The 25,027-nt window shown below is 46.2% G+C and overlaps 1 protein-coding gene across 2 annotated transcripts in view; it reads right to left on the bottom strand.

The window, feature by feature from the left end:
- Window positions 1-4,484: 4,484 nt before the first annotated feature.
- PCYT1B (phosphate cytidylyltransferase 1B, choline) overlaps window positions 4,485-25,027 on the bottom strand; it is a 47,606-nt gene continuing 27,063 nt past the window's right edge. For both annotated transcript variants that reach the window (XM_064473928.1, XM_064473938.1), the window contains exons 2-8: window positions 24,831-24,930; window positions 23,304-23,420; window positions 20,016-20,167; window positions 18,987-19,065; window positions 15,611-15,753; window positions 13,244-13,432; window positions 4,485-7,577 (exon numbers count right to left, since the gene is read on the bottom strand). In XM_064473928.1, the coding sequence (XP_064329998.1) occupies window positions 7,371-7,577; window positions 13,244-13,432; window positions 15,611-15,753; window positions 18,987-19,065; window positions 20,016-20,167; window positions 23,304-23,420; window positions 24,831-24,930 (987 nt within the window). In that variant the 3' untranslated portion in view covers window positions 4,485-7,370. The remainder of the gene's footprint in view (window positions 7,578-13,243; window positions 13,433-15,610; window positions 15,754-18,986; window positions 19,066-20,015; window positions 20,168-23,303; window positions 23,421-24,830; window positions 24,931-25,027) is intronic.

The raw sequence follows: 25,027 nt of genomic DNA, 5'->3' as shown, positions 1-25,027 counted from the left end.
GAAGATAGAATAGGGTTAAAAGGTATCACAATGTGCTGAAGAGGCCGTAATTTATTGCAACAAAGCTGTTTCTAGAACTTGAAATACGTGTGAGACTTGACATGCGCCTGCAGCCTGGTCAGTGCCGCCAGGTAGGATTTTCCCTCTGAGTGTTCATGCCTTCATATGGTTAGGCACAGGAATAGTTGTTTAGAGATAACGGACCATTTTCTTCTTGATTGGCCCAGTTAAACATTTTTTAAAAATAATTTATTGCTGGGCTTTGTGAAAACTGGGTCTTGCAACAGTAGCTTTGCTTGTTCACCACACTTACTTAAAAACAAAAAAGCCAAAAAATCTTCAAATTCCTGGATCCCCAGCTTTCCCTTGCCAGAGGTTTTGTTTGCATCCTTTCTGCAAATAGGAGAGGTCCATCACAGGGGTTTAGGGTTTAATGCACTGTTTGATCCCTTAAGACCAAGCTTGCCGGCCAGACACCAAGGCAGCTGACGAGCTGCCTCGAGCCTGTGGGCTCGTGGCTGCAAAGGAGGAGCAGGTCGGGGTGTGGGGGCTGGTATGCAGCCTGAGACCGCCTGGCTCATCTGCCCTCGCAGGCACGTTTCTGAGCGTGAGCTTTGCCGCACCAGCAAGCGCGTCCTCTGTGGATCAGGGAACTTCAGGCCCCTTTAAAAAGGGAGAATCCTGGTTCTTTCCCACGTATTTGTTGAAGTCACAGTTCATGGCAGAGGATGAGGCAGGGCAGGGGCTTGGGGTGTGCCCCTCTCAGATGTGTCTCTTGGCTCCTGCACGTACTTCACTGCTGTGCTGTCGTTATTTAACATAGTTTGCTGGGCAGCGAAAGCAATCCCTTCCTGCCTCTGGAGATGAGAATTTTATCCAAAACCTAAATGTAAAGGAAAGCTGAGCTACCAAAATTATGAGAGGAAGATGTTGTAAGTAGTCAAATCCTGATGACCCCACAGAGGTCACTTATTTCATGCATAGCACAGACTGTGAAGGTATTACCAGACAAATTTGGGATCAAGCCCTGTAACCTTTTAATCCTTTGAGGGGACGGTTGTCTCTTCACAGGGTGAAACTGCCTTTCGAAAAGGGTTAAGGCAGGTGATACTTCCAAAGGCATAATTTTCTCCTTAAATCTGTTTTGCCCGTTTGTCTTCAGATTATATTGTGCCACACTCCTGTATACGGAGCAGGCTCTGGTGTTTGTGCGAAAGGCAAAACCGCCTCACTTAAGCTTATGAACTTGTAGTTCGTGCCTTCTCACTGAAGGAAGGACAGATGCTGTTGGAGAGAATATATGAAGAGGGATGGAGATACTGAGAGTGAAAGGACTGTTTGAACTGAAGAAGGGTATTGGCCTAACAATAAACTGGCCCTGAATAACTGCCGAGGCAGGGGAATCCAAGCCTTTTATCTGAGGAACTGGTTTTAACATGGGAGCCTGCTGCCTGCAGCTGGGAGGTCCAGCAGAGTCATAGGAAGAACTTCAACTCTTGCTGGAGTCCCTTACCCCATTTCCCAGTTCGCACGGCAAAGGCGCGTTTCCAAAGGCTCTCAGCTCTGTCTCTTCTCCCTCAGGGGGGAGCTGTGGGGCAGTGGCCTTGATTTCCATTCAGATTAGAAATGCTAATGCCACCTTGTGCCTGCCGGGAAAGGGCCTTCCCTTCAGAAAGAGAAGGGCAGAAAATACCTGCTTGCCTGTGCTTGGGGAACGTGCCTTGTGTTTTGAGAGGGGAAGGGGAAAAAAAAAAAATCTCTCTTCGAAGTAAGATCAGGAGTGCTTAATATAACCTGCTGCCTGAAAGGGTCCTCACATAAGAGGCAAAGCCCTACGTCCAATTTCTGGTCCATTTTCAGCGCTGTTTTAGGAGGAAGTCAGAGATCTGCACCAGGCTCAGATGAAACTGTTGCTTAATTACGTGCTATTATATAGGACTTTTCTCCCAAGATTACCCTTTTTTTACAAGCAAACTCCATGTAGTGTCCCACCCTTCCTTTCTGCTGAGCCAAGTTGGTAGGCCTTGTGTTGATTCAGGGGACCTTCTGATTCCTGAGGGGGTTTGCCCAGCACAGAAACAAGAATTCCCTCTGACCTCGGGCTGGGCCGTACACGGTGAGGGCCCCGGCTCCCCATGGCGTGCGCACGTGGGGACATGGCACTGGGGACCCACCAAGCAGCTTCCATTGGCAAAAGCCCTTCACCTGAGATTTTGGAGTGGAAAAGCAAGGATTGCAGTTGAAGAAGCAAGGCCACAAGCTGGGGGAAATATTAACAGCTTCACCTTGTTTAATGAGGGCTTTGGAGTGGGGAAGGGGGTACAGGACCTGCCACCGACGTTGGGCGCTAGGGCTGTTCTCACCATCTCGTAGTTGCTCTTCAGTGTATGTGGCCGCTACCTGTGCCTGGTGTCTCCAGACCAAAAGTGCCTCTGCCTTTTATTTCAGGGGAGAGAAGGTGAAAGTGGATAGCAGCAGTTCGGCAGGATGGCTTCTAGATGTGAAAGGGAAAGCTAAGCAGGCAAGGAGAGCAGCAGCAGCCTTGAGGAGAGATCAGAATGGGCAATGCTGGGGATTTATTACAGCCGTGTCCTCCTTGATAAGTGGTCCTAGCTCTGAGCCAGCCCATTAGGAAGTCAGGATTCCTCTTCATGAAAGAGCATCTAGTTTTCTTGTGGCTTTACTTGAAATGACTGTTCCCTGATGTTAACTTTGTCCACCTTCCGGCTGTCTGTACTGCTTTGTGCTGCTGTAAGTATGTTCTCTCTCTTAAGAATTTTGCCCCTACAGTATTTGGAAATAATTTTTCATATACACAAAAAATTCTGATTTTTTAAAAATGTTGATCTTTCTTGAGCCTTATGAGTTAAATCATCCCTGTGAGTGAGCTTATCCAATGTTGTATTTCATGCCTAAATCGAGGGAAGGATTTGAAACTAAGGAAATACTGTAGATGTTTCACAAGTGCTGGCACAAGAGCTCTGCCTTGCACTGCAGAAAATCACCTCTGCTTCTGCAGCTGCATTTCAAACATTTTCCTACCTGTTTCATATAAACTCGTAAGAACCTACAGCGGAGACTTTCTGACTATTTCCAGTCGTGCTCTTTGCTAATGTTTTCAGGGTTTCTATGGTGTAATGAAATCCCAGTTAAAAAATACCTGAAAATGTTTTTCAGTTCAGACTGTTGCATTTAAAGTTTATTCCAAATCCAACTCGGTGCTTGTTTTGCGTTAGAGGGAGACGCTACCGCAGGGTGCTGCAGTTCCCTCTTTGTGTCGCCTTGGCCGGGAGGGCCTGACTTGGTGGTGGCTCACGTTGTCCCTGGGTTTACATCAGGCCTGTGTGAACAAGAGTCCCTGTCATCCCTTCCCAGAGCGCGGTTGGCTGCGCGGGTGGATGTGTGCGCACAACTGGCACCTAAAAGGCAGTGAGGTTGTGGGGAGGCATTGGGCGGATGTTCCTCCCCATGGGGCTGTGGAGGCAGCTCAGTGGCAAGAGAGAGGCTGGACTGCAGCCGGGCTGGCTTTCCCGGTCCTGGGAGCGTAGGAGGATGCCTCGTATCTCCCAAGTGATGCAAGACACTGCTCAAATGAGCCCCAAATCCATCTTAAGTAATAAAGCTGGTATTACCAGGGAACGCTTTGGTGTGGACTCTGTGCCTTTAAATAGTTTCTCTGCCATGCCAAGTGGCTTTGAAATTTGTTCTTATTCTGCAGTTAAAAATACCTTCAGCTTCTCCCTGCCTGAGGCAGGACTGACAATAAATAATTAATTTTAAAAAAAGCACTTCTCTGCAGCTGGTGCAGTAATAACGTCTTCCTCACAGAAAGGACAAAAGGGAAAGAGCGCGGCAGGAACGTCCAGGCATCAGACTGACTTAGCTGGAGGAAGGGTCAAGTCCAAAGGCCAGGATCAAGAGTTGTCCCTGTGGCTAATGTTTGCTGCTGCAGTTCTGCATAAGTGTGGCACAGCTGCAAACCGGCCTGGCACACACAGGGGCATCGCTGCTGCTGTTGCTGCTGCTGCTGGGGATGGTTTTCAGAAGCAGAAGCAGGATGGCTGCAAAAGCGCTGCCTCTTCCCTCCACTTACAAGTAAGAATTAAAGCAGTGGCTCCTGATGCCCCTGCGCCAGGGCAGAGGGGAAGGGAGGTCTCAAACTTGCTGGTGACTGCTGCTGCGCCTCGCCAGCTGAGGCAGCGTTTCCCTGCCTTTACCTTGCAGCCAGAAGAATCTGAGCGAAGGCAAGGAGAGAGGTGGTGCTGTCACTGCAGGGAGCAGCAGTGGCAACTCGAGCAGCAGGATTTTGGGCAGGTTGGAGACGCTGCTCTGGTTTATTTGTGGGGGCGTCAGGATGGGTACTTTGTACTGGGGCACAAAGGATGGGGGCAACAAGCACTGGGCTACCAGTGGGGCTTATGCTGGGGGTTGCCTTTGTGTGTCCAAAGGTGCTATAAAATGAAGGTGAGAGGCAGCAGTATCTGTTGCACGCTGTTTATTTTTCATGTGGAGCTTGGCTGTTAAATAGGACTGAATTGAAGCGACACTTGTGAAAAATAAAACCCAACCATGACTCAGAAGTGCAAAATTGCCCTCCGTATGTCCAGAGACAATGAGGTGCTGGTTTGCTGGACACAGCACGTGCATGTCGGTGTCTGTACCAGCAGGGCAAAGGCTTCAGCTTAACGATATCCTAAATGCAAAAGGATGTCTGGTACAGTGTATGGCTTAGTTGCTGGGTAGCCACCTCTGACTCTGAGAAACAGCTTCTGTTAAGAAGAGGTCACTGGTGAGTTTTTCTCCAGTTCTATTTACAAGTCGTGGTGCTGTCGTCCACTCAAACCACTGAGCAAGGGCTGCTGAACAGTAAGTGCTGTGAAATTAAAAAAAAAAAAACAAAAACAAAACAAAACCAAAACCCACGACAGGAACAACAAAAACCTGCCCACCTCCATCGCATTTGGACGTGGCTCATTGTATAAACAGCACCAGTAGAGAGCAGACGGTTTCCATGGTGGAGGAGTGGTTTGTGATGGGAAGACTTAAGACTTGCAAAGGATCAGAAAAACTAACAAGTGCATCCCAGTTATGAAATTACAGCAGCAAGTTGCCTAAGGCTGAGAAAGGTCTCAGTTGCACCGTGGGCGCACAGCTGGCGGCAGCTGAACTAGCTGTGGCGCTCCCCTTGCACTTCCCAGTGAAAGCGGTAGCTCACCCTATTCCCTGATCATCTCTTTTTGCAGCTCTGTGAACAAGGACCTAGCCTGACTCCAGAGGACAAAGCACACCAGGAGGTGATATGTACTCAGTCTTGCGGTAGTCAGGGAAGTGTCTGGCAAAGTGTTCCCAAAATAAATCCAGTTACGCAGTGGTGGTGGGGGGATGAAAGCTTTAGGGAATGAACAGAGTGTGGGGCTCACCTGGTGCCTGGTACAAGGCTCTGTAATTTACCTGCCTGGAAAAGTAGCAGGAAGGGAAGGAGTGAAAGGAATTTTACCTATTAGGCCACTGAGGAGGTACGGGTGGTAGCCTGGGGGGGACTGCTGCCAGCAGGTGCTACCCCACCCCATCTGTTCAAGCACTCAGGCGTCTTGTTCCTTCACAGATTTTTATTCCAAGAGCCACTCGGAGCCCTCCCTCTCCCAGTGTTTCCTATGCTGCCTGTGCAGGGAACCAGCCAAGTGCTGACTGGTGCAGCCCATAGCAGGCGGCGTGTCCTGGAGGGTTTGTGACCCCAGGGAGCAGTGGCACGGTGTCGATTTTGCTGCTGTGACCCCCTGCCCAGGCTGCCTGGGCTCTGTGCCCGGCAGGCTGCTGGTGGGACAGGCAGGTGGCGGCACCCATTACTTTGCTGGCCTGGTGCACCAAAGCTGGTGCTGGGCTGGAGAGCCTTGAACACACCTGTGCACTGAGGCAGGCTTTGCCAGGCAAGCCTGGGAGCAAAATCACATCGTTGCTTTGCAGCCCTACCGCAGTGATGTGGGCTGGGTGTTTCCTGTGTCTCCGAGCTGTGGAGCAGGGCAGCCTTGGGGGCGGGGGATCCCCCATGCTCAGAAATCCTGCGACTCTGCAGCCACCTCAGCAGGTGCCAGCTGCCGGCCTGGAGGGTGGAGCCGGACGTCAGGCAGGTCTGCCTCTGCCAAGCTGGGAGGAGATCAGCTAGTGCATCGAGGGGAGGGGAGAGCTTCACTCGTGCTACCCCTGCTGTGGTTCAGCTTGGGGCTGTACAGGTGTTATGGGCGGAGAAAGAAAATCCCCATGCCTAATCCTGTTTAAAAGGTTTCCATTGTTTGTTCCAACTTTTTCTCCATGTTAGAGTAGAAGAATGGCCTCAGGACTGCTTGCAGGGGCAGGGTGTCGGTGAACATATCCCGTTTATAGAGTTTGATGAGAGATTGTTTAACTGCCTGAGTAGCATGTGAGGACAGCAGCGCTGTTGTGCTCGTCATTTGGCGATACGTAGCACGTGAGCAGCAGGGTTTCCTAGGAGGCCTGATCCTGAGGCCTTGGGATCCCATGTGTTGTTTAGAATTTACCAGTAAAAATCAACATCTTCAAACTATCTATTTCCTACAACACCACATTCCAGCTAGGGCTGTCTTTTCATTTGCTGTCTTGCCTCCAAAGTGCAAAGCCAGGGAGCAAAACAGAAGTTATCAGGTAGCTGTTCAGGCACTAGGAACACGGAGAGCGATTTGATAAAGCAAATACAGCCTGACTCTTTACATACACCCCGTACAGAGGCTTGGTCAACAAGCAGCATTCAATAGCTTGAACATATGAAATGGATTTCCACCAACTCAGCTGGAGAGCTCTCCATTTCACTGGCATGGTTTGGGGTCTGGGGCAGACTTCATTCAGAAAGAAAAAAATTAAATTTTATTTCCCATTTCTGAATGTATTTGCTGCAGCAAGGCCATTCCTTCACGTGCCGGAAGAGCTCAAAGTTAGCAGGGTCCAGCACAACTGCATCTTCTCTGTCCATGGGCCGCAGCCATCGTGTGCCTGTGTGCTGGGCTGGATCGGGAGCCGGTAGGGCTCCTCCCGCCAGCCCCACTCAGTGCAGAGCTCCCCGCCGGCCCAGCCTGGCCACAGCAGCCGTTAGCACAAAGGTGTCTGTTTTTCTGTCAGTCCCTGGTACCGTGTCTGGCAAGCACTGCTGGCCGGGCCTCCAGGCACCACGAGGGAGTGGGGATGGGATAAGCTCTTCCTGAGATCTCACCGTGCTCCAGTCCCTTTTCAGCGTCTTCTCCTAGAGCACGTTCCCTGCTGTCAGAGATACCCCAGATGTTCCTCATGCGTCTCCCCATCCAGCAGTTGAGTTCATAGCTTGTTCTTCTGTCTCATGGTTAAAAAAATACATCTTTATTTTACTTTTCATCCTCGTCTCCCTCGCTCATGCTGCTGAGGGAGGCAGAGGCAGCTTTTGGAGAAGAGGGAGGGGAGGCTTTATTGAAGACCCACGGTGGAGACGGAGAACGGGATGGAGAACGGCCTCGCGTAGGACTGCTGTTTGGGCTCTGCCGGGGAGAAAAAGCCTGGAGCATTCGCCCGCTTCGTTCCTGGAACATCTGCTTCTGCAAAAGCAAAGTGAAAAGATGCTCTTTGAGTAATGCACAGAGGGGAAGGTGCACCTGTGCGCAGCCAGGCGCTGCGCTGCGCCTCTCGCCTGGGAGAGGGAAGGGAGACAGAATTCTGCTCTGAAGCACGGCCAGTTGGGCCCATGTTTAGCCTTTGCCTCTTCTATTGTGCTCATAATAACCTGGTTTTACCATGACAAGGTTTTTTTCTTACGTAGGACACCTCTAGTACGAGAATGCTCTGTGTATTGTCCTAAGCCAGCTAGGGGGAACTCCCCTGGATTCTGTTGTTGGTCACACTCGGTCTCAAAAAGTCAGTTTTCTGCCAGAACCCCCAGTGTGCTAGGAAGGACCACCCATCTCCTGCTGAGCTTCTTGGCTGGCCCAGCCTTTTCTCCACCTTCCCTTCTCAAGGGTGGCAGCCCGGTGCCTGCCAAATACTGGCAGCCACTTGCTCAGCTACCTGGAGCAGACACCACCCAAACCCTTAACCTGGGGCTGGGAATGCCAGAATTCAGGTGTCTTTGTTGAAAAGAGAAACATGTGCAGGCTCTGTGTTCTGCTTTGGGCTTTATTGTCATTTTTGCGTTGCAAAACTGAGTAGAGGCCTGCCAGAGCTGGTAGGGGGGAAGACACCACCTTTTCAGTCAAGCAATCCGCTATGCTATGGCAAATGCTGCTACTTGTTAGCACCTGTGTGGCCTCGCGTTAGGCTGCCGGGCTGGATTACAGGCGATGTAGCACGTACTGCATGGCTGCTGCAGCCTTTGTGTGGAAAATGCCAAATGCGAGTGCCTTGGTGCTCCTCCTGGGGCTGGGGAAGGAGAAGTATCAACCTTGGCTGGAGTAGTGGGAGTCAGATCGCAGGCGATGCTCGGCTGGAAGAGCCAGCTGGACAAAATTAAGTTGCTGTTCAGGTCTGAGAGCAAAATACTTCTGCAGCATGTATTCTGGGTTTGCCCGCTTGGGCTGCTGCAGTCCACAGACTTTCTCAGTTGGAGTTTTCATTTTGGTCCTCCTCCCTTTCCCCCTGCAGCGACTCTGCTGTGCTGACCTTTCCCCCAGTGAAGGAGCCTGGAACTGCCTGTCTTGTTCTTCTTCCTCCTCTTTGAAACTCAATATTCCCTGCCAGCAGAGGGGCAAATGCTAGGTTTTTCCCATCAGGTTTCTAGTGTTTGCTAATCCCAGGGGTTAATGATAGAGCACAAATGCCAAGCTTAACTATTCCGCTGTGAGCTCCCTCTCCCGATTTATATTTTTATCACGTGGCCCTTTATTAACTTAGGTCCAGAGCCTGGATGTCACTGCAGTGCAGAACGACAGAACAGTTCCTGCCTGGAGCCGCACTCCGCCATGCTCTCACGCATAAAGAGCCACAGCATAACTGACCCCTGCGCTACTGCTAGGTCCAAAGTAGTCAAGACTTCCTAAAAATCTCAATAGTTAGCAGATGGTGGGTGCTTGTCATAAATAGTGCCAGGAAGCATTTGGGTGGGGGGGGGTTTCTGCTGCTGAGAGCTGCGAGGATGTCACCAGGGCTGGCAAAGCCCCGGAGCCTGTTGAAATTCAGTGGTAGGAGCGCAAAATTTCTCTTTAGATTACAGAAATTGAGGTTTTGTTGGCTTGTTTCATCCTCTCACTGAAGATAACCCCCAACAAAAAAAAGGAAGTCTCTTTTTCCTGGCCAAGCAAAACACTTTGACTCCCTCCTGCCCCTGGTGCCTTACCAGCCACTTCAGAAAGCTCCGTGACTTTGCAGCAGTTCATGGTGTTGTGGTACCGGCACTGGGGGAGATTGAAGTGTCCCAGCTTGGCTGGTATCCCATGCGGCATGGGGTTCTTGGGCCACATGGGCCAGGGATGGAAAAAAGAGAACCCCACCTTCCTGCTAAGGCCCTCTGCCAGGCTGTAGGGACACCTGCTTCCTGGGCCTGCTTCAGCAAAGAGTTTGTTGCTTGAACAAGCTGGTGCGCTCACACCTTCAGCAGGGTCAGTGCTCAGCCAGTCCAAATTGCCTCCTGAGTTAGTGCTTTAGCCACCAGGTTGCTGGATAGAACCACAACTGCTGCAGGAGGAGGTGGTGGTGTAATTCACCTGCCTTCAGAATGACTCTTCCCCTCCCACTGTGCTCTGGCAGGGTCAGTAAGTCAAGCCCTTTGCAGGGAAGGTCTTCCTAGTGTGGGGGGGCTGCTCCTTGGGCCCTTGGGTACTGAAGAAGTAGAACAAGTGTTAATGGCTCCCTTGAAGTGCAGGAGGGTTAGCTAAGGCTGGGTGCACTCTGGACCTTTACTGGACATGGGAAAATCATTTCAAAGCCTTGGTTCAAGCAAGTTGAGGCACACCCAGTCGGTTTAGGGAGATAATACTTTGCTTTTGGCAAAGTTGCCCCTGGGCAAAACTGTTTTGCCTGTTTCTGAATTTTATTGCGTATATGTTGACAATCCTTTGCTTTACAAAACGAGGGCCAGCTGGGCGTTACGGAGGACTGCTGCTTTTGAGCTGCTGATTATTTCAAGGCCGTGCTCAGGGCCAGTCTGCAGATGCATGGTATGGCCTAAACACCAGCCCTGGGTTCTAGTCACAACCTGTAAGATTCCTCTGGGCCCTGGCAGATGTCTGATGTGATGCAGCCATTTCCCGGTGTGGCCGTCCCCGACTGCCTCTGTGCACAGAGCAGAGGAAAATGAGCCCTTTGGCGGGATACCTTGTCTCCTCCAAGAGGGAGATTAGCATGGAAACCCTGCCCTGCGGGGCTTGCTTTCTCTCTGCTGACCTGAAGTGCAGCTGCCTGCTCATGCGTGTCCGAGAGAAGGTGGAATGAACCCTACCACCTCCTGCTTCTGTGGAGCAGCGGCTCTGCCATTAGTGCCTCTGCGCCGGGCTGCGTGGTGGTCCTCTCTCAAGCCAGGGCAAAAGTTTCATGCCACATTAATTGTTGCTTCTGAACCCTCTGTGACTCTCTCACAGGAAAAATACATACAGGGGATTGCACAGGTGGGCAAAATTGCCAATGAATTATAGGCATCTTGATGTTTCAAAACTGACATTTTGACCTTTTTCAGAAATGGATATTTTTTTCTGTGTTACGTGGCCCTTACTTTTAGAAAATTGATGCTAGCATAAAACGTATTATAATAATTATTTGTGAAATAATAATAGCATATTAATGGCATGCAAATTACTGATCTACAAATCTAGCATGCCCATAACAATTCCTGTACTTTTAATGTCAACAGTAAAAGCAACATCTAACTAATAGTGATAAGGCAAATTAATGTTAATAACAGTTTTGACACTAATAGCAAGTTATCATTATTTTAAAAGTCCTTCCTGTTGCAAGGCTCAAACTGACTTTAAAAAAAGCCACACCACCTCTCAGCTTGCTGTCACTGACGCTTTTCCTACAACACTGCAAGGAGATTTCACTCCTGGACTTAGCAAAGGTCTCTGTGATTGCACCAAATTTCCTACTCTGTGGCTGGGACACTAACCCAGTAAACAGGAGGCCACCTCCACCCCACCAAAGACCTTTGCAGAGCAGCTTTTCTCTAATCAGATTTGGTTAAATGTTTTATCAGCAAAGGGTTTTTAAAAATGCCATCAGCGTGCAGTGTTGAGCGGGTAGAGCCAGGGAATGGGATCAACACTTTGAAGTTCTTTGCCTCTCTCTGCACAGCCAAACTCATCTTGCCTCCTGCGGGTTTCACATGCTCTGTTAGCACTAGTTTTATTTATTCAGCACCTCTGGCCACAGGACCATCCCACATGGGGAACGCTTGCCAAGCTCTATGGAGAACCGCTTACAGAGGAAGCACTTTTCATGTGGGTGTGGTCAACACAGGTGAACCTGGGCTTTTCATCTGAAGAGCTTACCCTCTTCCCCTCCCGAAGGAGAAGGATGCTGTCAATGAACGAAATGCTAAATAACCTATTTGTTTATACGGCTGGGATCGGTGTTTTTCAGAGAGCACCTGCCTTTGCATGGGACAGATGTAGCTGTAAGATTATAAAGACGCAGTCTGTGTTCTGAAGCCTTCACAGCCTAGTCTTAGGCTTTTCTCAGCTGAGGGGTAATCACGATGGCGAGTCATGGCAGAGAAAGACGAGACCTCCAGTAATAGGCAGGTGCTATGTACTTTGGTGACACTGAGTTGTGACACAGCTGTGATGTAGGCTACTTAATTCACCAGGGGTATATGAATCTTCCTGAGAGTTTGTTTATAAACAAAAACTCTGCTGAGATCCTTTCAACAGAAGGTACCTTTCATTCTGCGAAGTTGTTTAGGTATGATAAAAGTGACATGAGAGAACATTACGTGTGTGTTGGCTCTTTAAAAATATTCCAGTAGTATCTGCTTCATGCTAGTCCTAAACTGTTTTTTTCTTGCTTGCTGCCTCGATTGATGTTTTGCTTCAAACTGTAGTTCATGAGCAGTTAAAGCTTTGCACAAGCCTCTTGCAAAAGGTTTGCTTTCAAGTGAGGAGGGAGCTGCCTGGGTGCCTGCAGGCCACGGTCTGAAAATGTACCTCTGAAGCATCCTGCTGTTCTGTGGGATTATTTGTCTAGCTCTTACTCTGCTCCCCTCAATTCACCCTGCACTGGTTGCTGCTCTCCTCCGCGCTTGCTCACATTTCCTCAGACTGAGCAAAAGCTTCACTTGGAGCTTGCAACTAGAGCAGCGCATCGTACATGATGCCTGTACTGCAGGGTCTGGCCGGAGCCTGGGCTTTCACCAGAACGCAGCTGCACAGAGAGCTTATTGGAAAAGGACTGACTCACAACAGGACAGGCTAAGAAAGTCTGTTCAAACAAATGCTAACTTTTACATTCAAAATAAGCTTTGCTGTTGTTTTCAAGTAGCAACGGGAAGTAGTACAAGAAAACAGTTTCTCAAGGTTTGGCAAGCTATCAGAATTGAAAGGTGGGGGCTGGGACTCTTCTGGGGCTCTGAAGTGTCACCAACTTACCACTCACTCAGTGCATGAATTTGGTTTGAGCAGGTAAGGCCATGGGGTTTCTCCCCAGTAGGATGCTGTTGCAGACTCTCAACTGCCTTTCCAAGGCACTGGGGACCTTTGGCAAATGGGGTCTGTGGCGCCAGCGTGTACTGAGGAAAGTTTCAAAAGTGCTTCAGGTCCCCCTGAGCCTTCCCTGTATTCGGTTAGATGAGCCTGGCCGCCTGACATGTAAAATAATTTCTTGGAATTTTGAATCTGTAGTTTTTAAAGTTAGAAAACTGTCATCTTCTGCTGAGTACAAAGTATGAAAAGAACTACTGAAAAACTTTTCAGTGTCTGTTTCCCTCGCCACCTGCAGTGTACAGTTTATCTGTGTGGTCCCATTGATCTCTAATGGGGAGAATAGACTGTATTAGCCTGTTTGCTCGTATGTTGCTGTTATGCAGCTCTGCTGAATGCTGTATCACATTCAGCATCGCACCTTCACAAAAGACGGAAATTATCCCAAAGAAGCAACAGCCAGAAGTGGCAAATCCTCCCACTGCAGTATTGGCATGCGTTACTGGATTCAGCAGGCAGGTTTGGTGTTATCCTACTGTGCTGGCTTTCAAAACAAAGACTGCAACAAAAGAATCTGCTCTTGATCTGCATTACAGAGGATAAATAAAACCCACTCAGACTTCCTGGGATGGCAGAATACCTACCCAGGCTCCATCGGGTCCAAACAGCTCTAAAAAGTTGCCAATAAATTCCCTGGACTTTTCTTCCCATTTCTGAATGAGGTCATGGCTCTTCTCTTCCACCTTGTAAACAAATTCTTTTGATTTTTCCTCCACATTCTTGACTTTTTCTTTCATTTTGTCCACTTGGTTTTGAAAGCGGTATTTCTTCTCCTGTTTTAAAAGCGTGGACAAAGATTAATATAGAGAGACTTGGAAATAATTAGCCACTGACAGTTGAGAGGAAGAAAAAAATTGCATTAATGTATCCTAATACATATGGCCTTGGTTAACTATTCCCACATTATTTTTATAAATGCAGATTTAACATTTGTGGAATGAAGTGCAGAAGGTACATATTGAAAAGACCATCTTGTGCAATTAGCGTGTTAAATGCACTACATGAATCTCTCCATATTTTCAAACTGAATGCATCTTCAAAAATTATACGAATCTTGTGAAGGATACAAGTGAGAAATTAACAGCTCAAACTTAAGCAAAAGGCAAATCTCCCTGGGTTTCCTAGCAAACCCAGCCTACTGCTGACTTGCCAGCCTGGATGATAACTTGGACCAAAATCTCTCCTTCGTCAGATTTCTGCAGAGGAGAAAGAAAACTCTCTTCACCTCCAAGCCTGGCTAATACAGGAGCTTCTGACTGCAGCAGAAAGATGTGCACAGGCCAGCAGCTTGCGGCCAGCAGACTTGATAGAAAAAAGAGCAAACTCCTAATTGCTAAGGTACACAGTAAGACAGGGACAGAGAAGATAATGTTAGGGGGCTAACGTCGGGCCAAGCTTCTAAAATACTTCCAGGTTAGAGGGCTTTTGTCCTGAAACACTTCTGTGCTCCTCAAACGTACAGAGCACAGAGTAAACTAACGCTGTGCCCTTGAAGGTATAACAGTCTCTGCATAAGTACAGATCGCTATAGGCTTTTAATTTCCTGTGAACTTCATTTAATGGGCACTTGAATTTACTGGTAAAATGAATACTGTTTAGTGCTGAGGTGGGGTTAATTCTAGCTCATGAATCACTAAAAGAACTGTCCTTCCAGGCCACAAGGCCAAACTAAATCCTCAAGGTCCAAAGAAACTGAACTCGCTTTGCACCTAATAGGTGACCAGGCCTTTCTTTAATGAGGAAACTAGCACTTTTTTGTCTTAGCAAAATCCTGGGTGTTTTTATTTTGAAACGCAACAAGCCTCTGGTGCAAATGAGTATTTCTGCAATTAAAATTACTGTAAGCTAAATAGACAAATGCCAGGAGGGACTTCAGGATACATCAGTGTCTGAGACTCGGGAAAGCATACCTTATGCAACAGTATCTTAACCTCAGAGCCACTAGAGGATAAATTTGTCAACCCCAAAGGCGTTCAGCATGCCTTAACTTAGTGGCTATTTGCAATAATGATCCATCTGCGTGGAGTACTTAAAAGCATGATTTTTTTAGAGGTGTAAAAGACTAAAGCACAGTGAAATAAATATTTATGCCCTGTGATCTGTGATTTATCTGCCAGACTTCAAAATAAGAAACAAGTAAACAAAACCCTCACGAAATGACACAATTCAGTCCTTCACCAGGGGGTTTCCCAGCAGCAGGGCAGGAGGGGGAAGTCCTCCTCTGAGCCAGTCCAATCACAGGAAAGATTTCGGTAATGTGGGTTATCGTGAGGCCTTAAGACTTGAAACAGAAAATGAAGGAAAGTAAACTTTCATTTCTGTTGAGTGTTTACTTCTCACTGGAGGACAAGGTGCAGTTCTGTATGTGGAAGCTGAATAATTTGAGCTATCCTTTCAAATGGTGCTCTTGCCCTATCTATTGCAGCTTCTGGTCAGCATCATTTATGTACCAGCTTCCTAACACATTTCATTGTCTTTTTAAAAACCATTTTAGCTTCCTCCAGTAATCTCCAATGCTCAGCAGTTGGGGTTTTTTTTTGTTTGTTTTTATCCTGTCACACTGTAGAGCAAGGTTGGGTATCAAAATCTTTGCTCTCTCTGCTGCCTTCTCACAATGGGAATAAGGAAAGAAATCATGCCTTGGGTGAGTGGCTGAGAAGCCTGCAGTGGAGGGGTGGGCTCCTTCCTGATGTGTCATTAAGTCACCTACAGCTCAAGGAGGAAGGAGGAGCTGCAGCTTTGTCACAAATGCGAAAGTATAAGATGGAAATGAAGCCGTTAATTAACAGGAGCTATTAAAACTACCCTCAGCTTACCTGTTTCTTGTAAATTAAGTCCTTCCCACCTATTCTAAAAGCAGCAGGAAGAAGATAACCTTTCTTAACCTTTACTCTACATTTGGGATCCTAGGAGAGAGTGTTTTGAAAGCAAATGCAGATCGATGTACTTACATTTATAAAACTAACATTCAGCTCTTTGGCGGTGTATCCTCGTTGGAGGTTGCGCCGGGCGTACACGTCATAGTCCCGGACAATCCTTGTGATGATATCCGATGTTGAGATACCTTCAGTTCTCTGCGTTGGTACAAACATTCCTGAGCAAAGTAGGAAAAGAAAGCCTGCTGAGAAAGCAGGGCAGGACCAGGCACTGTGGCAGGTAGCTGAGGATGAACACAAAAACGCCTGACCAAAGGTAAAAGACTTGCAATTCTGCCTGTCTTATTCCTAGTTCTTCCCTGTTGTTCCTGTGGGAGCTTTGGGAAAGTATTAGGTTGCTATACCGTTCATTCTTCCTCAAGTCTTCAAAAGGCTAAAATTTGTCCTCTTCACAGTGTTAGCTGTGATGTGGAATTTATTAGACTGGCAGGGGCTCCCGAGGCAGGAAGGCTAAACCTCACTGCTGTGACAATTCACTGAGCAGTTCTTTCTATAAGTGTAGCCCTTATTTAATGTTATATGAAGGAGCGCAGGGGGTTGGCTTCCACTCCTGCTACTGAAAGGCCATTTGCTGCTCTCCTGTGTATTTCCACTCTCCCCTCCCCTCCTGTGCTGCACCATCTGACAGTCTTTGTTCTGCTGAGTAAAACAGACCAGCCTCTGGCCTTGGCCAAAGCAAGGAAGTACCTTCAGGTAAAAGATATGTTCCAATAACTGGAAAACACCCTGGAGGTGCCAGTAACTTGTAACAGGAAGATGAAGTGTAGCGGTCGTGTGAACACATACACAGATACACCGTGGGGGCTGACGGTATCGGTCTCCATAGCTCCCATTTGACTTCTATCTGGCCATGTCAGTAGCTGCATAACCACTCTCCCTGCTCCAACAGATCCATCCCTAATAAAACTGGCCATTTATTAATACTGCTTGTATTTTCCTCAACACACCTGAGGAACACATTGCTTTTTTGATTGCTCCTTATCAAGACAGGACCACTTGAACTGTTAAAGCAAGTCACAAAGGCAATAATAGCAAAGTGCTAGCACACCTTGGTTTAGTAGTTAGGTAGGGCTACAAAAAATTACTACTATCACTTATATGTAATTGCAACATCAAGCTGCTGATGAGAGAGAGCTGTAAGATAAGACGGGAAATGGTTTTGCAAAATGAAGTAGTGCTTCGTCTTAAAAGGGTGGTATAGCTACTGGCAAATTAATCCTCACATGTTCACTTGAAGTAGGCAGGCATTACTAGATAATTTCACAGGGTTAGAAAAAGATCTGGAGAAGGAATCAAGAAGCTTAGCAGCCTCTCGTGACTAAATGCTATGGGATATTTTTTCGTCCTGATCTCTAATTAATACTCTGCTAAGAAATAGGTTATTTTAATCACGAGAAGAGAGGTTTCCCTGATCGTGCTTTTCAGGCTTGCAGCAATCACTCAGGAAACTATTTTTGGAAGCAGTAAAAACCACTTTGAGCCAGAAGCCGTTACAGATAGGAGCTACAAGAATATATGAACAAATCCAAACCCCACCCTTGCTAAGCCAAAAGTGGAATTGGTTTCAAGTAAGTGCACAAACCCATATATGAGAATGTTACCTTTAGCCACTGATTTTGCTTTCATATGCTTCATGTGTTGGACTGATTCATGTTTTCCAAAATAATAGTTCACAGATGTGCAGAAGTTTAGTCAGTGCACTGTCACCCAGCTCACCGTTGCCATATAACCTCCCACCCATTGAAGAAAATGGGGAAATGGGAGCCCATGGGGATCTACACAAGGACCTCTGCAGTTCCCATCTCCTCCTCTGCTCCCCAACAACCTGATGTGGGGAAAATGGGAGTACTGGAACTAAGGAAAATGCACAAGTGCATCTGTAGCATTGGTCTACTTAAAACAATACACCCCAGGAAAAATTGACTATTTTAATAATGCTGTTCTGGAGCATTAGGAGTATTACAGCACTAGATCTCAATACTTTTCACAAATAAGGTAACTTTATTCCCAGTTTATATGTAACAAAATTTAGACATACAAGACTGAAGTCACTTCTCCAGCATCTCGCAGTGACAGACACAGGACAGGCCACAAGCCCCTGAAGCTGTAAGTCTATTCTGCAAAGTTTGAATTTCTCATCAGGATGTGTGCGCACTGCACCTGTGCCCAGCAACAGCAGAGAAGGATGTGCCAGATTTGGACACTCTCCAGCTCAGTCTGGTAACGATGCAGTGACACCAAAGGCTCCTGTCATGTTGTCCTGTGCACTCGGCACCTTAGAGAAGAAAGGCCACATAGCTGCCTGGATCAGCACGTATGCTGTATGTCCCTTGGTGACCTGTCCTTACCAGAGGTACCTTTGTTCCATTGCCTAGCAAAGTAAGATGGTGCTGGCTCTGAAACTGTAAAACAGCAGTTCCCAAAGGAGGGTTTGAGTCTGACACCACAGTGAGGTTTGCAAGTGGAAAAAGATCAAGAACTGCTGCTATAAAAAACTTATTCTTTCAGCTCAGGTCAATACCTGGTCTACTGCTGCCATTGTATAGCTTGAGAAGGTCACTTTGTGTGACAAATTACCATCAGGCAGATTCGCTCTGGAATTTTTTTAAGCCTCCAATATACATGTCTATGTAGCCCAGGAAGAGGATGGATTTGCCAGTCTTCAGGGCAGCACCTCCAGGGAGCAGAAGAAAGGTATGATCACTTCCTCTTACTGGGCTGTTCACTGTGTTAGGACAGCTGCTGCTGGCAAACAGCGGCTTAATATTGTCACCTCAGATTTAATTCAGCTTCCTTGAACTAAGAAATACAAACTCCTGATTACTTCAGTATGGTCATGTTCAATGTAATATGGTAGTCAACCAAACTGCTAAATAGTCATGGCAAATGAATCACACTAGTGCTGACATAAACCCTTTGCCAGTGTAGTATAAAGAACCCTCAGTGCAAATCAGAAGTGGATCCTAATGACTCCTGAAGGCTGCCTGTGCTTGCCCATGTTCAGGACTGGGCTGTGTCAAGGAGCCATCAGTTTGTGGTTATAAACAAACCACTGAAGTTGGCTGGGCTGCTGTGGGAACTGAACTCATTTTCATCAGTTCAGAGCTCTTAGGTGAGCATCATGAAATTGTTTAGAAAAACCCAGATGGGACTCTTCCGTGACAGATCTGAATGGTTTCCTGGGGTTATGGCAGGAATTCAGCCAAGGACATCCTTTGTGGTTTTACAAAGTGAACCTTTCTGCTCAAGTCAGCAGTACCTACCATTAGGATGTACGAGAATGTGGTATTATCTCTACTGCTTCTCTCCCAGCAGTCATGGTTAAAAGGCAGTAGAAGAATTTGAGCTGAGGCTGAAAAGGAAGGTGCTAAAAATGTAAAGTTGCCCTTACCTGCCTCCTTTATGTGTTTGTATACATCATCCGAGCCAGCGGAGGAGTACGGGATGTCATCATGGGCTACAAAGTCAATCTGCCAGTGAACAGAAGAATCACATGCCACCATCACTGAATTTTGGTTCAGTTGGGGGGTCATTGTGGAGGATCATCTCTTTCCTCGCCTTCAGCTGACTTGCTTTTGACATTCTCATCCTAAAGCCATCACCTAGAATATTGCACTAGATTTAGGCCTACAACTGCTGTGTTGTATGATCGGTTATGAAAGAACGGGAAGCTTGTCTCCAGAAGCATCTGCCATTAACACATTGCTCTGGCTCACTCTGCGTGATATGCTGTAGAAAGCCTAAGACACCCATTCCTGCTTTTACTGCTACTGGAAGAACTCAGTCAAGTGGCAAAGCCTTGGCTTTCAAGACCATGGAGGCAGGATTATTGATTCTGCCTACTCAGGGCTGTGCGTATATACACATACCTAGTAGTCGTGCTGTCCATTCATCACCCAGTGGCGTGGACACTAAAATACATCCTAGTCAATTGTGCTTTTGTTAAGATTGATATATACTGTAAGACAGTTAATAGCACATAAGAAATTCTGTCCTGCCTTTCAGAGGCCACATGACACTGTTATGTATTTCTGACCAATTATTGTACCTGTTGACATTAGTAAGAAACGTGCCTTTAATTCAGGACTTTAACAGGACTTTAGTCACTACATGATAACTTTTCTCGTTCATGATGAATCTCCTTTCCTGAAAGTCAATTGGTGAGTAATTCTTCAGCGTTATTTTGCCACTCACAAATCACACTACAGAAATGATCTCAGCATCCTGAGAAAAAAAAGGCAAGACAAATATAACATTTTCTGACAAAGATGGAGGCAAGCAACGCCATGTACCTAATTTCAGTGACTAGAATTAACTGAATTAAAGATTTTGCTCCAGCTAATAGAATTTCACAGGCTTGCTCTTTATTCTCAACTGTCAGTCTACACAGGGGGAGGGAGGGATACGGGGAGAAATGTACCTTATGTTTTTCAAGGAACTCAGGTGTCAGTGTCCAGGGTGCATCTCTGATGACCTCATCCACATAACGACAGTGTCTGAGGGCTTCATATCGCTCAGTTTCATTCATCACAGTGAAGCCTTTGAATTTATGAGTTAAATCGTCACTGCAAACTAAAATATGGAAGTATCAACAAAATGGCTCTATGCTCAGTAGAATTAGCATGACCAGCAGTTAAATATTTCCTGATAATGCCATTAAGCACTTAGTTATTAGCTTAGCTAGTTTTGGGATGCTCCAGGGCATCTAAGAGTTCTGCTCAGGGTTGGCAGCTACAACCATAAACTTCTGAGAGATCCTTCCCTTTCTGCAGCCAGAGCCCAAGCGAGATATTGTAGGACATCTCAAGCAGTACTATATGCACATAAGTGGGGATTTCATGGGCTGTGAGATTTCAGGTGTGATGGACAATGCTTTAAAAACAATCAAAAAGTGAAATTTCAGCAATGACAGAGTGCTCGCAAATGTCATGTAACACAAAATGGTCGAGGCAGGAAGGCACCACTGGACACCACCTAATCCAACCCCCCTCCTCAGAGAAAGGTCAACTACATGCATTGCTCAGGTCCATGCCCAGCTGAGTTTCCAAAGACGGAGTCACCTAAGCCTCTCTGGGCCTCCTGCTCGTGCTTTTTGTTCTTATGTAAGCACTGCTCTAAATGATGAATTTGCCAACAAAGTTCTAAATTGCAGCAGAACAGTTTCTCACTAAATAGACACTGGTGGAAAACAATTCATGGCAGATTTTACAGGAATCTGTCTCTGAGTTTAGCTTTGAGTTCAGCAGGTTTCATAGAAAGAGAAGTAAGGCTTGTGCCATGTTCAAATAGGAAGCGCCATAGAAAGGATGGGGAGAAGCCATATGTTCTAGAGGAACGAGCAAATCCTGCATCTTTAACTCTGAATGTACCAATACTTTGCCACATTGCTTTAAAATGAGGGGAAACAACACCCATGTTACTGCATAACTATAAAAGTTACGTATTATCTTTCTACCCACATAATGTTGCATAAAACACAGTGGCCTGTCCCCACAACTGTAACTGTCCAATATAACAGCTACAATAGTCATTTGATACCCCACATGGAATAATGAGGTATCCATTTATAGCTGGGTTGACAGTGGTTGTCCTTCACCAGAGGTCAGACCTGTGCCTTTGGATCTTACTTGTCTGTGACACCGGGACAAACAGTAAATGTACTTCACAAATGATAAGTGCAATGTCATTAGTGCTGCAGGGAAGTGTGAGAGCAGCCCTACAGCTGCTGCTTCTTTCTAATTTGAAAACATCAACCTATCAGGTAAGGTGCTGGCAAAGATGCAGTCTTTTTTGAGATCTAAAATGGATGTTCTTGCTGTGATGGTCGTTAAGGACCTTTAAACTAGGAAAAATGTAAGAAGGCTTAGATAGCCCTGGAGTCTGTGCAAAATTCAAAGCCAGATAATAATATACATATGAATTTCAGCTAGCAAAATGCTACTCTATCCTATTATGTCATTTTTCATGCCCGCTGACAAGAAATTGAACGGAGATCAAAGCATTTTCAGTAGAAAGATCCCTTCTGAGATTGTATTTATATTTATTTACAGCCTTTAAGTCATCTTAAATCTACCCTCTCCTGGAAAAAGGGTCTTCTAAAATTATTGGAAAATAGTAATTTTTGCTTGAATTCTGTAGAAAGGTTTGATTTCATTTTTTGATTGCTATTTGTTCATGTACAGTGCAGACACAATATCTCTGTATTTCCTTTTGATTCTGTAATCCTGCTCTAATGACTGATTTGGGAAGGTATAAATATCTATTAAAAATTTTTCTTAGCCCCCAAATAATTGTCTTCACAATGAGAAATAAAAGGGGTTGGTTATAGTGCCCACAAAGACACATGACACGAGTGCTTTTGCAGCACAAATTGTATGTGGGTGTGGAAAGGTGCCCATTTTTTAAACACGCTAAGATGCAGAGTTTCTTGCTGGGAAGAGGCGCTGATGAGTGCTGGCTGCTTTGTCCTTCATGCCAAAAATAAGGGCAAAGTGAAGCTATGCCATGAATTTCAAAAGAGCCAGGCTTTTGCCCCAGAGCAAAATCAGGACAGATCTGGGACACACATACACACCCCCATTTAAAAGCAACAACAAAACCTACATAACTTGCATTTTTTTAAAAACCTCACAGTCTTGCACCTCCACTAGCTGCTTCTGCAAGCTATCTGGCTCAGCAGGAAAAAAAGAGAGTCCTAAATGCTTCCTTCAGAACAAAGAGCTATCTCCTTTCCCTCACAGGACGCTCCATGAGAATTGCCACAATTCGTAAAAGAGTAAAACCAAGAAGTGTGTTTATAAGGAGATTTTGCTTTTCCTCTGTGCTGGGTCTTTTTTTCTCCCCTCTCAACTGATTTGGGACAAAGATGCAAAATAATGCATCTTATAAAGCGTCTGAAGGTTGTATTCACATTCATTTTATTGTTGCTGCTGTGAAATGTTTATGCAAGGCATATCTCAAGCCCAAAGGTGCAGGGAAACTGGAACCGAAAGGCATGTTTATGAGGCCTCAGGAGAGCAGGGCTTGCACAGCCAGCTAGGCAGGACACAGCCACCCTCCAGTGACGACTCAGGCACGTACCAACTGCTGAACAGCTCTTAGCCAGCTGCACAGCAAAAAAAGAAGATAGTCATGGCAAAAAAAAAAAAAAATTATAAGAAAGTAACCTGCCTGGGGACATTTCTGAGCTGAAAACTACGTTCAAATCATGACCTACATTTGGGTCTCCAATGGTAAGGGGCTGGATTTAGCTTCCGTGCTGATGTTGAAGGCTGGGTCTGCACACACAGTACTGACCTGGCAGCCAGGGGACGTGGGCTGTGCCTGGCTGGCGGAGTGACCGAGGAGCCAGAAATAAATGAGCGGTTGATCTCATTCTCTCATCTCCATCTTTGAACAATTTTGAGCGAATAACTGAAAAAGGTAAATTATTCATATGGAGCTATTCTAAGCTCAGAGTCATGCAGGCACCTGCTTTAACTAGAATGGGAATTGTGCCTGTGCTGCTGAGGGCAGAATTTGACTTTTACTTTAATTGATGCAATTGTAAGACATAATTCAAGGCAAATCGCCTATAGAAAGCCCCCAGAGTGAAAGCAGCATTCAAAGTCACAGTGCATAAACAGCTGGGGGTGCAAGCACAGCAATAACTCTCTGATACTGAAGCACAGAAGCAAAAATCCAGCACAATAAATAACTCTGATCTTACCTCCTACTAATAAGTAGCTATTTGGGAATAGAGTTTTGGCTTGCATAAGAGCTCTAGCATGGCCAGAATGGAAGAGGTCAAATATGCCATCTGCATACACTCTGACAGGTCTGTCAACTGTGGAGAAAGAAACACAACAGTGATTTTTCAGATCCAAAACAAGTTGCACTTAATTCTAATGGACAGGTTTTTGTTCCCAGATAAGACAATTGCAGAGATTTACCCTGGTTCTGTTGTTCAAAATGCACTGTGGGTGAACTCGCAGCATTTTATCCTGCTCATTACTTGTTCTTCTCTGTACTTTCTGCTGCTTTCTCGCAGACTTAGCCTATTTATTATCATCCATCATCCCCATATTCTAATTTAGAAAAAAATGTCATCTTCCTGTCTCATTCGGGGTTCCACCATATGTCTTGTTCTTTTCTCTCTGCCTTTCTAGTCAGTTCTGCCTTCTGGATTTTTTCAATTTTTTCCTATCCTCTCCCTTTTCCTCCCCTCTTGTGTGTGACTTTCTTTTTTCCACAGCTTATGGCTGCAAAAAATGTATTGCTTACCTCTTCCACATAAACCTTCCACTTCCCTTTTTTCATACTTCCCCCAAGCTCTTCTCTTCTAATGAGCCTATAATTTCCTTTTCTCACCATCCTCCTGCTATCACCCTTATAACTCTTGCTTTCTGTACAGCATCTTCAGCAGCAGCCTCCAGATAGAAAAAGGACTTGCTATACCAAATGATGCAGCTGACACTGGTGCCACATCCAAGCAAAAGGACAGCGGAGATTAGAGCAACAGAGCTCCAACCTCCATGGACTGTGCTTCAGTGCTAGAGAGAGATGTCTCTGCTGTAAGGACATCCAAGGGTGCACAGGAGAACACTGTTCCTTGCAGAGCTGACTGGAAAGCTGCAGCTTACCCCTAGAAAGTGTTCATACTTTAAAAGCTTATTTTAAACATGTGAAATAAGTATACAAAGGCTTTATTTAAAGAATCTCTTGGAATTTAGAGGGGCTGAAGTATACATTTGGGACTCTCTGTGAAATCATCCTATTTCCCCAGCCCAATCACAAAGGTAGGTCTGGAAAAAATATCCAGAAGGAGTTCCAAAATAGGGCATGGTTTGTTTTCAAAGGGCAAATGGCCTTTAAGGCCACTTAAGGTCTAATGTGGTCAACAAAAACATCAGTGAAAGGTTTTCCAGTATACAGAGGCAGTATGGGAAGAGAATCCAGGAGGAAGCCACTACACAACACTGGCAAGCCTTCCTTCCAACCATCATGCAGACATCCACGAAAACATCAAATTCTAACTTGAAATGTTTTCTCGTGTTGTTTCTTTAGCAGAGGATAATGGTCCTCCGGTTACTGGCTTCTTCCCTATCACCTGATAGCACCAGATACCAGGCTGGCCTTTCTGCTTTCAAGTGGAAGGCACAAGTGAGCATTGACAGATGTTTGTAAGGGAAAGCCTGTGCTTTGGTCCTGTGGTCCCAGCACTCATGGCCCTGCTGATGTTGCTCTCTACACATACCTGGTGTTCCCAGGCGGGCTTGTGCAATGGTTAGCTTCTCATGGGGCGCTTGGCACTGACAGCTTGTTTCGTCTGCAAATGGAGCCGGGGCCGTCAGAGTCTGGAAGGGGAAAAAAAAAAACCCAAAGGAATTAGATTTGTTTTCTCCACCAAGTAGTTAAAAAGAACCATTTAACTGTGGCAGGGTGCTGTAACCA

The sequence above is a fragment of the Phalacrocorax carbo genome, chromosome 1 (assembly GCF_963921805.1).
Source record: "Phalacrocorax carbo chromosome 1, bPhaCar2.1, whole genome shotgun sequence".
Classification (NCBI taxonomy): Eukaryota; Metazoa; Chordata; class Aves; order Suliformes; family Phalacrocoracidae; genus Phalacrocorax; species Phalacrocorax carbo.
This window is presented reverse-complemented; position numbering and strand designations above follow the sequence as displayed.